The sequence below is a fragment of the Balearica regulorum genome, chromosome 1 (assembly GCF_011004875.1).
Source record: "Balearica regulorum gibbericeps isolate bBalReg1 chromosome 1, bBalReg1.pri, whole genome shotgun sequence".
Lineage (NCBI taxonomy): Eukaryota > Metazoa > Chordata > Aves > Gruiformes > Gruidae > Balearica > Balearica regulorum.
The window spans coordinates 10,779,805-10,795,241 of NC_046184.1; the positions used below are offsets into that span (position 1 = coordinate 10,779,805).

The 15,437-nt window shown below is 37.0% G+C and overlaps 1 protein-coding gene across 2 annotated transcripts in view; it reads left to right on the forward strand.

The window, feature by feature from the left end:
• Window positions 1-15,437, forward strand: part of PCLO (piccolo presynaptic cytomatrix protein) — a 378,115-nt gene that overhangs the window by 273,351 nt on the left and 89,327 nt on the right. For both annotated transcript variants that reach the window (XM_075771604.1, XM_075771678.1), the window contains exon 11: window positions 14,732-14,840. In XM_075771604.1, the coding sequence (XP_075627719.1) occupies window positions 14,732-14,840 (109 nt within the window). The remainder of the gene's footprint in view (window positions 1-14,731; window positions 14,841-15,437) is intronic.

Consider the following 15,437-nt stretch of genomic DNA (forward strand, 5'->3'; position numbering starts at 1 on the left):
ACCTTCTTCTTTCAAGACCCTCTTCTCCTTTCCAAGGCCACTTCTTTTGGGGACCCCTCCTTTTAAGCACCTCCTCTTCTTTCTCGACTCACTAGCCCCCAGGTTTATTCAATCAGAACTGTCTGTGCAGCAGCACATTGCATGATCAGTCTGCTAACTGGCAGTTCTGTCTCATTTCTCATTATTAAATGGAGGACTCAGGAAGGGTCACTTTCCTTTAGTCCAGGTGTCACCAGTATTTCAAACCAGATCATACTGGTTGCAGTTGACAAGTAGCCACTTCTGCCTTGAGAGTTCAAAACTTCAATTTCGAACATTCCTACAAACACACACATGCACCCAATTATCTGCCTCCTGCTAGCATTCACAATTGAAGCTATTTTTGCCTATGATAATACTAAGTAGGTTTTTTAGTTCTATTAAAACCAGTAAAAAAGAACTACCCATTTATCACATAAGTTTCCTCCAAGAACCTGCAGCTGTAAGGGATTTGCTATTGAAATTATTATTGCAACTCTGTCATGAAGAAGGAACTCATGCACATGTCAAAAAACTGTTCTTTACGTCTCCTGGGAATAATGTGAATCTAACGTTTGAATCAGAATTTGATGTCAATAGAAAGTATGGAACAGTCAAAGAGGAACATACTTGTGTTACTATTTTATTAATTTGCTCCTTTCCTGTAGCTTCTCTCCTACTCTATCTGGCATAGAGTTGATTAGTTCTTGGTCTCATGTATTATTTTTTATATTTTTGCCTGGATGCTGTTTCTTATATCGAGTTCTTAAGCTTGAGTTCCAAAAGCTTATTAGAATATAATAAAAAAGCTTATTAGAATATAAATAACAGTTACAGTAAAAGCAATAGAGCCTGGTTTTAACATCTTATGTGAGTATTCATATAAGTTGATTAGGTATGTAGCTGCCAGATAATCGCCATCATATCTTGAACGTACAATACAGCTTCAGTATGTGTTCAAATTTCTTTTAGAGAACCCTTCTGAGAATGACATAACCGTGGACCTAATCCTGCATAATTTGTTTACAAGGCTATTTCTTCATGCACAAATTCTATGTTTATTACAATGTGTGTTTTTGAGAGAATAATGCTGCTTCCTTGATAAAGTACTGCAGGTCAAATTTGTATACAAAATTTCATACAAATTTGTATAAAAAAGGTTCATGTGACAGTTACAAGTATGTTGGAGGTGTGTAAGCATCAGCAGATTTAAATTCTAAGGTAGTGAGAAGAGTATTATTTCATATTATTTAATGAAATTAATTTAAAATTATTTATGGGTGTTTGTTTGGGATTTTTTAAATGGCAATTTTAATTGTTTATCATGGACCCCTCTCCTTGAGATGTATGGCAGTTGTTACTGATGCTCTCTTCCCTTTCTCTGATTCATGTTGCAGATTTGCAAGTGTGGTTTAATCCTGGTAGGCAGCTAAGCCCCACACAGCCGCTCGCTCCCTCCCCTGCAGTGAGACGGGGGAGAGACAGCTCTATCCCAGCCAAAACCAGTACAGCAAGTTGAACTGTACTCTTAAATACAACCAGGCAGAAGTTTCCATCCCTATTTGATCTCTCTAACGCTACTCATAAAACCATGGGTAGAAACCTGCCAGATTTTTCTGATTCGTAGTTCCTAGCTCAGGTTGTGCCAAGACAGTGAGTAGTGCTTGAGCTCCCAAGAAAGGCTGCTTTGGGACCTGGAAACACTGCTCTGGGAGCCTAAGCATCGTATATGAGGGAGCTTACTTGCTCTGTGAACTCAGCAGTGAAATTGGACTACCATTAATGTCACTCAGCAGATGTTCCTAAAAAAGGAGTTTGTGCCTGATTTTATCACGGAACTTGAAAGAATAAATATTTATTGAAAACAGAAATCCTACATTTTTTCAACTTTACTGTTAAAAATACTGGTTGTCGCTAACTGGTTACTTTATTATTTCTCATTTGTCTAGCTTGATATGTAACCTGTACTGCTTGAAGTTGAATAATCTTAACATTTTTCAATAAAATCCTTGATGAATGAGTTATAAGGATATGAAATTTTAAGAGTTAATGCCCAGCCCTTGATACTTCACAAGTACTATCTCCTTCAACTCTATTAATGTTATCAAGATTTCTGATGCGCAAACACGCTTAGCTTTACTAATAGCACTTGTCACCAGCAAGTCTCGAAGTTCATGGACAATACCGTTATCTTTCTACCACGCGTTTTTAAAACGTAAGGAAACTGAGGCACAAAGACCCTAACTGGCCTGCCTGTGGTGGTCACCCGGCTGGCTGTAGCAGAACCAGACCTACAACTGAGTCTCTGAGCCCACCACATTAAGCCTCTTCACTTGAGGTACACTATCTCAGTTCATTCTTCTCATTGGTCATAAGGTACAGCTGCCAATTTGCTAAATTGACCCAAAAAAAGCCCATTTCTGTCACATCTAGTCAAGTTACTCCAGAGGTATTTATTTGTTTGTTTGTTTGTTTGTTTGTTTAAATATTATAGCATCTATTTCCATGTCAGAAGATACCATTAAGAACTTACAAACATATCTATTTATACTATAATCTAAGGTCAGTGTTCTACCCTAGTACTTCTGCAATACTCAATTACTGCTGTTGGTGATAAAAATGTCCATGAAAATGTGAGAATAGAGCAAACAAAACTCCAAACCCCAAAACACAGCCTCCTTTTTTTTGTTGTTTTTTGAGGAAAAAAATTAGCTAACTCTACATCACTACCATATTTTGGCATGACTTTGCTCTTTCACCTGTGCCTATGTGTATGCTAGCATAAAAACAAAAAATGGCTTTCTTATGAAATAAACTTTCTTCCTGAAAAATGCTGGCTAAAATTGCTTCAATTTCAAATTAAGTATTATATCAAATTAAAAATTTTGAATTGAAAGAAACTATTTATTTTGCAAAAAAATAAAAATATTTACTTCATTTTTTCTAGCTACAACAATGCCAACAATTGTAAATTGTTTTTTTAAATAACTTCATTTATTGGGAATCTGCCTATCTGAAAACTCAATACATGACTGAAAAAATTAGCTCAACTTGAATTAGAACATGAACTTGTTGGTTCCAAGAAAATATAACGATTTTTCCTTACCTACTGATGCTATGAAGAGTATAATTTCCCAAAACTTTTCTTAAAAGGAGAATTATACATATAGAGTTGAAAAATAGATGCATACAGAAGATGACAACTGCATAGCACTGGCCAGCAGTTTCTATTTAGTTTCCTTAGTTTTCAGGTTACATGACTCTCACAAATGAGGCAATAGTGAGTAAATTCTACTTTATATTTGAATAATCACATAGTATCAGAACTGTAAAATTACCCCCAGGGTATAGAGGATGATTATCTGACAAGGTCACTCCTATTAGAACACACAAAGTAAAGATCTCACTCTATGCTGTATGACAGAGTGGTATTTTAAGGTCTTCAGTCATTCTCATTAAGAAGACTTGACTTTTTAAACCGTGATGTTTGCTTACTGTGAGTTACAAAACCTTTCTGTTGTTGTTTGTATTTGATCTGAAGTAGCATTGTCATCCAATGAATAACCATGGCCTTTGCTCATTCCTAGCATGCTTTCAGTGTTTAAATTATCACAATAATTCCATTATTTTCTGAATTGGACTCTAGTCCCCTAGTGGTGACATTGCTGCAGACCAGCCAGGGCTTCATTAGGCAAGGGTAGACCCCCAGGGAAGTGCAGATCTGTATCAGAAGAGCCTCTTCAGGAAGCCCCAATGGAGGCAGCAGGTTAGAGGTCCTCAGTTAAGAGTAACTTTTCTTTAGGATTAGTATTCTTTCTCTGTTGTGCTTTCTAAATAAACTAATTCTCTTATACCCTCCTTCTCCTAAGCATGAGGATGCGTGTCTCCAAATAGTATGTCCAGAGAGCAAGTGACGCCAGCTATTGAGTCTTCTCTATGTTCTTACATTGGCAACCATGTGATGTTCTTGGAGGTGCCTTTTGCACATTTTTAGAAGCTGATAGTGACTGTGATCTTTTGTTTCTCTACTCCATGCCTCTGTGAGTCACTCAAAAATGTTGCTGGTTTACTCTCCGACTTTTGTTCTTTGTCTCCGGGTCTCATGGCCTCAGTCCTGTTCTTTATCTTCCTACCATTGTCTCTTTATGGTTTCAGGTTGCACTTTGGCATAGTCAGTCATTTGCTATAGTGTGGCTCTGCACTGTCTTTTTGAGGCTGCTTTCCCGTTCCTGAGCTAAATGTCTTGAGAAGCCACACATAAATGTGTTTGGATCTTGATGACCTGCTAACATATGTGCCATGAATCTCCTTTTTCTTCATCCACCATTCCTTCTGGGAGTCCTACATGCATAAATTCCAATTCATATTTCATTCATGTTAGTCTTAAGGTTTCTATTATGTAGCTCCACTTGACAGAGATGAGACCCTAATCTTCATGAATTTCTCTCCCTTGACTCAGTTTTTCTTGCCGCTTGAGTGGCAACCAGAATACCACAGTGCTATGTATTTGCTGTTTCTTTGATGTAGCAACAATGACTGGTCTGAACTTAATCTATCCTCTGTTCTTTCACTAATGGGGGATATTTTGAAGAAAGAGAAGTGATGGAGAAGAGATAGGAGGCAGAACAGAATGTCACGTATAAATCCTCCATTGGTACGTAGAGACACCAACACTACCAGGATGGAGTGTCTGGGTCTTTCTTGGATCCGTTCTATTGAGCTTGATCTTGGCAGAGATTCACCTGGTTAAAGGGAAGATCAGGCTGTGGGTATCGTAGCAGCAGCCCGTGGGCCTCCTCCTGCATGAGATATGGGTAATTTCACTCCTGCTCTGTAGAAGACAGAGCATTAAAGCTTTTTTTTTTTAATTTTATTTTTATTTGAAAGTACAAAAGAAATTTTAACATAAATAACTTATGTCAGTTTTCCTTTAATCTACATTAAGAGTTGTGCTTAGAGTCTAATTGTTTTGACAATAGAACAGTGTTTTACATAGACTTTGTTTGACAGGTTTGCTGCAGTAATTTATACTCTTAAGGAGACTAGAAACCAAGTAATACAGAGAGAGTGACTCTTCAGGCACACATTGTAACTTCCACAAGAACTGTATGCTTACATCTCATGACATGTCCCTCTGCCCCTCCAAAAGAAAATTTCAAATCCGAATATCACTGTAGCAAATTCCATTGTCAGTTGTAACTGATAGAAGCTGGGCTAAGATAACTCCATTTCTGTAAATGAGAATAACTTTTTCCTCAAAAATGGATATCGAAAGAAAAAAAGCCCATTCTATATTGACAAATATAGAATGCAGGCAGGGATCTATTAGTCTAAATTCATGCCTGACATTAAACTCCCATGAAAATAATGGGGTTTATGTATTTAACACTCATGAAGAAGACAGAAAAGAGAAATTTCTGCACCCTCTTTGTTTACTGAACTTTAGGTGAATCATTAAGTGATTTTGAATTAAACAGACTTTTTCATTCTACCATATATATATTATTGCAAGTTTTTGAAAAAAATCTGAAGTTGTAGTAAACTGTTTTTAAAAGTGGATTTTTTTTTAATTTTTTTTTTTTTTTTTTTTTTTTGGTGAACACAACCTGATAATGAAATGTTTAAGACTTTCAGTTAAATTAGAGCTCTCTACAGGAAGCTCATCTCTCTGACAAAATCATTCCAATCTTTCATATGACATTACTGAAAGCAAAGTAAATACACTATGCTCTATAGATTCAGCGAACAGTATGTTTTGAAAAACATTTATTTTTCTGAAACACTGAATAATTGCAATGCACCACAGTATTTTGTTCAGCATAGTATAAATGATCATCTGTCTGTAACTCTAATGTAATATAATGTTTGAGGATAGAGTAGTGGTGAAAGCACTCCAAATTTATCATTTCTATCATAGTTGTTGTCATAAATAGTAACTCTAATCTTCACTAACTTGCCGAGACCTTCAGTTCAGGTCGTACAAACGCATCCAGATCGTCACCTAGCATCCAGATCGTTACCCTAGCATAGTTCAAACTGAAGGCTGATCTACAGAATTGTGTTCCAATATATATAGATATCTGAAGGCAGACTAAATTAGAGAGGTGTTTAGTACTGGGTTGATAACTGCAGCTGTACCAATCAGTTGTGTGGTGTGGTGTGCAGCTGCCTGTAAATGCCAAGTGCACCCCAAATACAAGGTTGATTTGCCCTGGCTGTACTTTTATAAATGCCATTTCACAGTAGCAGCACAGCAGTCACAAGGCATAGGCAGGTCCATTATATCCTTTCTATTTGATGAACAACATATCCATTTTTAAGAATTGTGAGTCTTGTCTATATAATAATTATTGTAATAATGGAAAATATTCAGCCTGGGTGTGAATGATGAATGGGAGAGGAAGTTAAGGTGTCTACAAAAAATAATGAGTTTTGGTGTGATTCATGCCCAGCAGTACAGGGAAATACATTAACACATTGACTTTCATTAACCTATTTTTAAACATCAGAAAGGTTTAGAAATAAAAGAAAAATAACTGGAGAACACAGCCCATAAAGTAATTTAGTGTTGAATGTCAGGCTGCAAGTTGATATTGTTTCTCCTTGTTCTGAGTGCACATTTAACTTTTATAGCACTTTCTGGGATTTCAAAGCAATGTTTCTGAATTTTAATTCTTCTATGAAATAGAAAGACACTAACATTCCCATTGTACTGATTGAAGCTGCTAGTCTAGAGAGTCCAATTTTCTTTTTCTCTGTGAGCATCAGACCAATAAAAAATGCAACTCAAACTGACATGTTTATTATGCATAAGAATAAACAAGGCAAACTATGAAGAAGCAGAGAATAAAACCCAGCAATCTGTGTGTATAACTATGGTGTAACCAAAACCAGAGGCTCTATTCTAATATTGTAATTCTTAGATATTTTTAAATTTCAGTAGGAAACCATTTCTGAGAGTCTAAAAACTGGGAAAAAACAGGTTTTATATATGTGTAGTCTGACTTTTAGAAGTAATTACAAACTCTTAGTGACACAGCAAACAAATTTTACCTCTTCTCAGGCACTTTGGGTGTGCTGAAGTACAACAGTGTATGCAAAGTGGCTAAGATTGTCTTTATAATAGTGTACACTGTGTTACACATGGGCATAAAATTCAAGAGATGTTCTGTGGCCCAGTTTAGTATTTCTGTATTTGAAGCAACTATGTTGGGACTTATATTCAGAGAAATAAAATCCTTTGATGATTTTCAGATTCCTTTCAATTTCATCTTCAATCACGCAGCCAGCTCAAGTCCTAGAGATGAATCTGAAGAGGACAAAAAATGTGGAAATTAATGGAAGATGGGTGGAAACTGAGATATTTGTTGTATCTTCCAGTTGGCAGTTAGAAACTCTACTACCAAGCCCTATTCTGTCTTCATATTTTATAATTTGTTTTGTGCTTTTTTATCAATAGGAATGCTATATATACAACCACATTCAGTTAAACACTACAGCTTTATCACCCAGGTGGCAGACAGAAGGATGTATTTATTGAAAGCAGCCACCCAAGTAGAGTAGGAGCTCTTCAAATATATTTTTATATATGGAGATATACATATCTCCTTGCAATATCCTCATGAAGCAAATAAATATTTCTGCCCTTGATCACTATTAAGGAAGCAGACATAAAAAAAAGAAGTTATGCAAGAATATCCGGGGTAGATGTGGGAACAGATGCTATAGCCTTTCCAAATCCAGGCCATGTCCAACCCCCAAAGACATCATCAACACTTTAGTTATTTTATTCTGTTTCCCCTTCTTTCATTTGCTTTTTCATACCATATGGTCAGCTTCTCTCTCAAGGCTGCAGGACAAAGGAACAAGCCCCTCTCCAACTAGCTCTATATGAAGTCATGGGGTCTAAATAACCGATAAATGCATGGTCCCATGGAGTAAATGAAAATAACAATGTTCAAGATCTTAATGCAAAGCCAAGGACTCACCAGTTACAGAGAATGAAGCTAGAAGTAGCTCTTCTGGATCTAAGATGAGAGATTCTGAAGCACCAGCATAGGGTATTTGCAACTTTGCTATATTGTTTCTGTGCATAAATAAAACATTTAAGTCTAACAGTTGCCCTGGTATGAAATTCATTTCAGAGAACAGGTATTCTGCAGCAGGTATCTGGTATTCTGGAGTGTGTGTTTCTACTGAAAACTCTTCTGAATATGAAAACATAATATTATAAATAGTCCAAGGTCATGGCTCTGAATCACTCCTATTACTGGCATTTGAGGGAAGCTGTCATTTCTATAAATTTTCTAAACTCTGTGTAACCCCTGGTGTACACAAATACAGAGCAAAGTTTGACAATTGTACAGCCAGTATCTAATAATTTGATTTTTTTTTTAAAAGAGCATTTGCATCAGTGTTTTGCATTAGTGCAAGTCAGGAGTAAAAGAAGAATTCATGAAATAGTGTAAGTAGAAAGAGAGCCAGTGTCTGGGTCCATAGCAAGGAGCGGTCGCAGCCACAGTCCTTGAACAACATCTCCAAAGGAAGAGTCCTTAAACCATTGGCCATGAACATGGATTGTATATGCACTAAAGAGATCCACTCCTGAAATGCTTGTACGTTAATACATTTGACAATAGCCACGATATCATCTAATCTTCACTGTTAAGCAACAATTTCAGTGTCAAGGGTTCTGTATCACCATAGGATAGCAAATTCAGTGGTAAGAAATACTTTGAAAATTAAGGGTGTTTTGTTATTTATTGGATCAAGACCATAGTTGGTAGTATTTTTTGATCACTCTCTGTAAGTCTGTCTTAGATATCTTTTCTTTATCATAACTCCTAAAAGAGGCAATAATACAATGATTCATTTTATCAGTTCTCAGATGTTTCTTAGTTTAGTTTTAAATAGGATGACAGTTAATTAGTTTAATTAATCATTACTTAATGGGGGCAGAGTCTACCCAAAGGAACTACATCAAAGTACCTGTGACAAAAAGTAGGAGAACAAAGAACTATTGTTTTTGTGTAAGTTGCACCTAAATACTGCAATCCATGATACAGGATGCAATTATGTTTCACTTTTAAAACTGACTGTAAACCAAGATTTTAAAAGAAGCTATGAGATTTAGACACACAGAAATTTCAACAACATCCATGAAACTGATTTCTGATCATTTGAAACTGCAGACTTTTTCATTGTTGCTAAGCATTTCTCCTCTTCATGACAAGACAGATAAATAGTGTGAGTACATACCCACTCAAGTACAGGAGTTCAAAGAGATAAGGAACAATTTTTCATTATTCTTCAGTTAGGCCAAATCAGTTAATTCATGAAATGGCACTCTGAACTATTCATGGACATCACAGGGCAGATCTAATATCTGTAGAATTGGCTATTTCTGCTTTCTTTGATACATAGAGCTACAGCATAGATGGATAAAACATTAGTATAGTCTATAAAGAAAGATGTAACTCTTTTACACAGAATCATAAAACAGTTGAAGCTGGAAAGCACCTGTGGAGAGCACCTAGTTCAAGCTCCCTGTTCAAAGCAAGGTCAGTGAGAGCAGGTTGCCCAGGGCTGTCCTGTTGGGTTTTGAACATCTCCAAGGACAAAGACTCCACAACCTCTCTGGACAATGTACAATTTTGCAAGACTTGTAAACACATGGAAAAATTTAAGATTAAAAAGTGCCTTATTTTATACAGGCAGTTGAACATTAAGAGTGAGCTGCATTTTGCATTTCTTGATTAAGCAGCTGTAAAACATTGCACAAGACTGAACAGGGAACAATGCCAACATAGTCATTGCTATTATGCAAGCATTTTTTTCTAACAGCTAATACATGTATTATGTTTATAAATCTAAATAGTCAGCTATTAGAGGGCTTAGTTGTTTAACATAAGCAATAAAAAATATCTCCCAGTTCAAACCATGTGGCCAGTCCAAGCAAATTTCAGTAGACCAACTCCTGATATTTGGACACAGGTTTACTCAGGCTCCTAAGAAATTGTATATAGTGTTGCAAGCTCAAGTCTGACCCTAGGTTTGAGTCCAAACTCAACTATTTTCCCACATTATTAAAACTTTCTACCCAAGAATTCTCTTCCCCAAAATTTCACAGATCTTCCAGGATCAATAAAGCATGCTGAATGCTCCCCAGGGACCCCAGGTAATTATTTAAAGTACTTTCATTCTTGGGCTGATAGAAGCTACCTCTTGATAGTTGCTGACTCCTTACTGTTACAAGCAGATTTCACGTTTCACCGGTACTTAGCTTCCATTTGGTAAGCTGTCAAATGACTAGTCAAAATGTCGGAAAAAGGAAATAATTTCTGCAGAGTTTTCAGGTTTTATTGTTATTGGTTAACAACTAATTGGCCTTTTCATGCCTAAACAAAAATTATAAAAGATAACACTTTACTAGTTGCTAAAAAGAGCATGGCAATCTTGAACAGCATTAAGCTGTATGTATTAATTATGTATTAAGTATGCAATACAGCAAAATTCCACCCTCTCCTTCCTGTGAGGGTTTTGGTGAAACGTGGGCCCTTCCTCACTTCTGCAGTGTAAGCACTGACCCTCCCTCCAGGAGCAAGCACTTAGCTTAAGCACTGAGAGCAGCAACTATAACAAATACAGGAGCCTTTGAGATATTTATTTGGTACTTATAAAGAAGAACACAATGGCTATACTGTGTCAGAGCAAAGGTACATTAAGATTTTGATAACATCTCCAGCTGTGTCCAATAACAGATGCAAATGCAATATATGAACACAATTGGCTTCTTTCTCTCTTTCAATACAGTAGGACTGTAACTTTTTTTTTTATAAGGGAAAAGATGGTATTAATGTAGATAAATGTGGATATCTCCACAGCAGTTACGAATGTATGAGTTTCGCTCTCTGCAATAATCATTTTGTAATCAGTGGAAAATGATAAACAACTTCTGATTCCAGGTTCTAAATGTCACCATGAAGTATCATAGAATCATAGAATCATAGAATGGTTTGGGTTGGAAGGGACCTCAAAGATCATCTAGTTCCAACTTCCCTGCCATGGGCAGGGACACCCTCCACTAGACCAGGTTGCCCAAAGCCCCATCCAACCTGGCCTTGAACACTGCCAGGGATGGGGCATCCACAGCTTCTCTGGGCAATCTGTTCCAGTGCCTCACGACCCTCACAGTGAAGAATTTCTTCCTAATATCTAATCTGAATCTACCCTCCTTCAGTTTAAAGTCATTACCCCTTGTCCTATCACTCCATGCCCTTGTAAACAGTCCCTCTCCAGCTTTCCTGTAGGCCCCTTCAGGTGCTGGAAGGCTGCAATAAGGTCTTCCCCGAGCCTTCTTTCCTCCAGGCTGAACAACCCCAACTCTCTCAGCCTGTCCTCATGGGAGAGGTGCTCCAGCCCTCTGATCATCTTTGTGGCCTCCTCTGGACTCTCTCCAACAGCTCCATGTTCTTCCTATATTGAGGACCCCAGAGCTGAACACTCTGGTGGGGTCTCATAAGAGCAGAGTAGAGGGGCAGGATCACCTCCCTTGACCTGCTGGTCACTCTTCTTGTGATGTAGCCCAGGATATGGTTGGCTTTCTGCGCTGCAAGTGCACATTGCTGGGTCATGTCAAGCTTCTCATCCACCAACAGCTCCAAGTCCTTCTCCTCAGGGCTGCTCTCAGTCTTCTCCGCCCAGCCCATATTTGTGGTTCAGATTGCAAAGTAGATGCCCAAAAGACAGAAAATCATGTGTGTCGGCATACTTAGTAGAGCTGGGAGGGGGTCTTGATGTATAAAGCTCGTCTGCTGACTGTTGGAGTTGACATTGCTAAAAATAAATCGTTGCTCACCATCAATGTGGGAGGTAGCCATATAAAATAAAATAAAATAAAATAAAATAAAATATTAAAAAAAGATGCCAGAAGAAGTTATGGATTCAATTATCAGGGCAATTACTAGTTCTTCCTCAGTCAGCAGAATTCTCATGGAACAATGTAAGTTTTCTCATCTTCCTGTTTGGTTTTTTTTTTTTTGTCTAATAAGCTGGTGGTTTGAAGCATACAAAGTTTTGGAAATCTGATTAACATGTCCTAAATACCAAAGACTAGTTACAGGATGTGATAGTTTTCAAGGCAAAAAACTTTATTATCACCAGTCTCCTGTAACTTCTCAGTACCTTTTTTTCTCCTTTTACTGATTAGACTCACATTCCTCCTAAAGGTTTTCTTTGTAGCAGTATTTTTTTCCACCAAAAGTTATTTAGCAGTTACTCCTTAAGAAAAGAGAAATCATCTTCTTGCCTAATTTTTTTTTTTTTCTTAGACCCCAGGGCTATCAGTCAGATCAATTATGTCATGTTTAAATTACTTTGATTTTAAACATTCATGAATCCACAAGGCAGCCAATAAAAAGAATATACCCATATACTGACAGCTTAAATGGATCTCTGTGTGAGCCAAGGCTGTTGAGAATCAGTTTCCTTTTGGTTTGCTGCTTTGCTCACGTGTGCTTGGCCTTACTGACCAAGTGAGTGACTGCGGTGCCATTGCACTCAGTAGTGAAACTCTCACCAGTGGAAATTAGACATGATTTCCAAATTCTAGTGCTGCAGTGGTACTCAGCTAGGCTCTTCCTGCTGGTCTTTTAAATTAAAGCAAGTCGTTGATGATAGCCTTACAGCTCCCCCGGTAAATTTTCTTCTGAAGCCATACAACCAGGATGTGATAAACCCAGGAAGGTAGCTGGATGCATTTTGTCAACGTAGTGCTGCTTTTTTTTTTTTTTTTTTAAAAAAAAAAAGGTTGTTAATCACTTTCTGAAATACCTAAAACTTTCCAGTTTTATTCTTGTTCTTTGCCAATACATAGAAGTAGTGGCTTGGCTTGGCTTACTCAAGAGGTTCAATCCTTCATAGATTATGAAGACACACATTGATAGGAAAACAAAAATAACTTCAGTTCCTTCCTTTCTAGAAGCCTTCTAAAGACAGAGTGCATGCTGTTATATTTGTGTGGCAGAAAATCAGGGGGAGCTGCATTTATTCATAATTACTGCTGCTTTATTCCAGAGGAACTGAGCTTAAAACCAGATCTGCTCTAAGAAGCAAAAGCAAGATCATGCTTTTCAATAATGGCTGGTAAATGAAAGGGGCTAAATTTTAGGAAAAGACAAATCTATTTTGGCAGTAAGCAGCTGGCTTTACTGCCTTCTGAGCATCACTTGTTAGTCATTCTGCACAGTCTGTATTTCTCTAAATTGCTGCAAACAAAATGATACATTCTTACTGAGAAAAGTTATAAGCAGATCTGATACTTCAAATCCTAATTCATGGAATCCTATGAAAAATTTTGTATTATAAAGTTATAGTCTTTGTTTCTCATATTCTTTCGTTGTCAAATAATTTAATCTGCTTTATTCCATGAACATTTCTCATAGTTTTTTTAGCAGCTTGTTTTCCTATGAGTTTATCTCCACATTTCACTTCATTATTTTTCCCATTTGTTATATGCAACAGCACAGGATTTTGAAATAAAAATATGACCCACGTGAAGACTTGGTTTTATCTGTGTAAGTGGTAGCAAGCTAAGTGTTTGTGGTTTTCCTTGCTGTGTGGATGATGTGGTTTTCAGATGTTTTGTCATACATTGCTTTCAGTGGACTATTAAGAATTCAGTATCTTGTCCCATTAAGCAATTTTTTCCTCTAGAGCCTGAGGCTTGGATTTTGACATTTGTACATTAGTGAGAAGTTAATCTCTTTGACATCATCCTTATGACTACTTCAGAATATGAATGCTGCTCTCAGAACCTGAGTTGCAACTCCCAAATATGAATCTACAGTTTGCTTTTTGTAAGCATTTTACTGTAACCAAAAGATTTCTCATCAGAATACACTTCTCATGATTTATAGAGGGATTGACTCTGCAAAAACTGAGCATAAAACTTCCTTATAGCAATACCTTGCTCCATACCGAGTCTCCTGGCTCAGTCCTGAGATACTTGGAAGACATAACAGATTAGATCAGTATACAGTATTCTTCAGCCTGTTTATCATAGCTCTGTTCCTATCTTCCACAATGAATTATGTTGATCTGTTCTGTCACTTTTTTATTAGAAAAGATATGGACGAAAAATGTAAACCTGAATATTTCCAGGCTGATAATTGAAATGTGGAAGTACAATTTTTATTTAAGGTCAGTTTGCCCAACTGCCTTCATCTTGTTGTATTTTCTTAAGTGAAAAAGTAGAGAAAAAGTATTTGAATTACCAAATCACATTCACAAATTTAGTCCCATTTTGAGGCTCAGGTTCTTAACAGCAATGTGCCACTGTAGGCAACAGTTATCTTCCAAGACCATGCCTGGCCAGGAAATGCCTGATAAATAAAATATTTTGGTTTCTTGCTATGTTGGTAGGTGTGCATGTTTTTGATATTGCAAAAGTTTTTCAATATCATTAAAACCAGACTGTAGAGAGTGCATGTACAGTCTGAATCAGATAGAAATTAATCCCCTGCCTTGTTTCAACAGGTAAGTTCTAGCTGATGGGACAGTAGCGTTCAACAGTCTAATTTGCGTGAATTGAAAGGTCTTTGCTAATGTTGTGCCATTTAAACAACATTCACATCAAATCTTCTTGTCAAAGCAGTCTGTCTGATGCCTTTGTCGAAATCTGAGCACTTGACCTCCTGCTCTTTTGCCTTCTTAGGAATGCAGGTGCTGGAATGGAATGGCATCCCCTTGACTGGGAAAACTTATGAAGAAGTCCAGAGCATTATTATTCAACAGAGTGGGGAAGCAGAAATATGTGTAAGACTGTGAGTTTTTCCCCATCTTTCTGTTTCCATTTTTTTTGGCTTTTCATGGCTTTTTTTTTTTTTTAAATTTACAGTTGTTAAGGTGGAACCTTTGTTAGCATGAAGCATCAATGTAATAATTAGCAAGAGTTCACTGTGAGTGTGGGAGGTCTGTTCTTTTTTCTTTTTTTTTTTTCTTTTAAAGTCATAAGGAAAGATAAGCTGAGGCAGATGTTAGGGATTATGCTTTTATAAATAATGATATCTCCATTGTCAGGCCACAGTCTCCTCTCATTGATACACATACAATTCACTGAATTTACTGGGGTTAGAAAAAGATGGTAATTTAGCACTAACTTAACTTTTACTGAAATCTGTATCCTTTAGATGAAAGTCATTTAAGCATCATAAGAAACGTATAAACTTGCATTCACTCATTAAAGATTTCACCTTAAAAGAACCTTTTCTTCTCAGCTCTTTAGCAGCATTGCAAATACGTATCAGCTAAGAAGGGGCCATGCTTGGGAGCTGCTTTCTGTCATGAACCACTATTCATTTATCTACTTAATACAATAATGAGGGTATGAAGAAAGAGTTTCTTTTGTCTCAGGCTTCTCA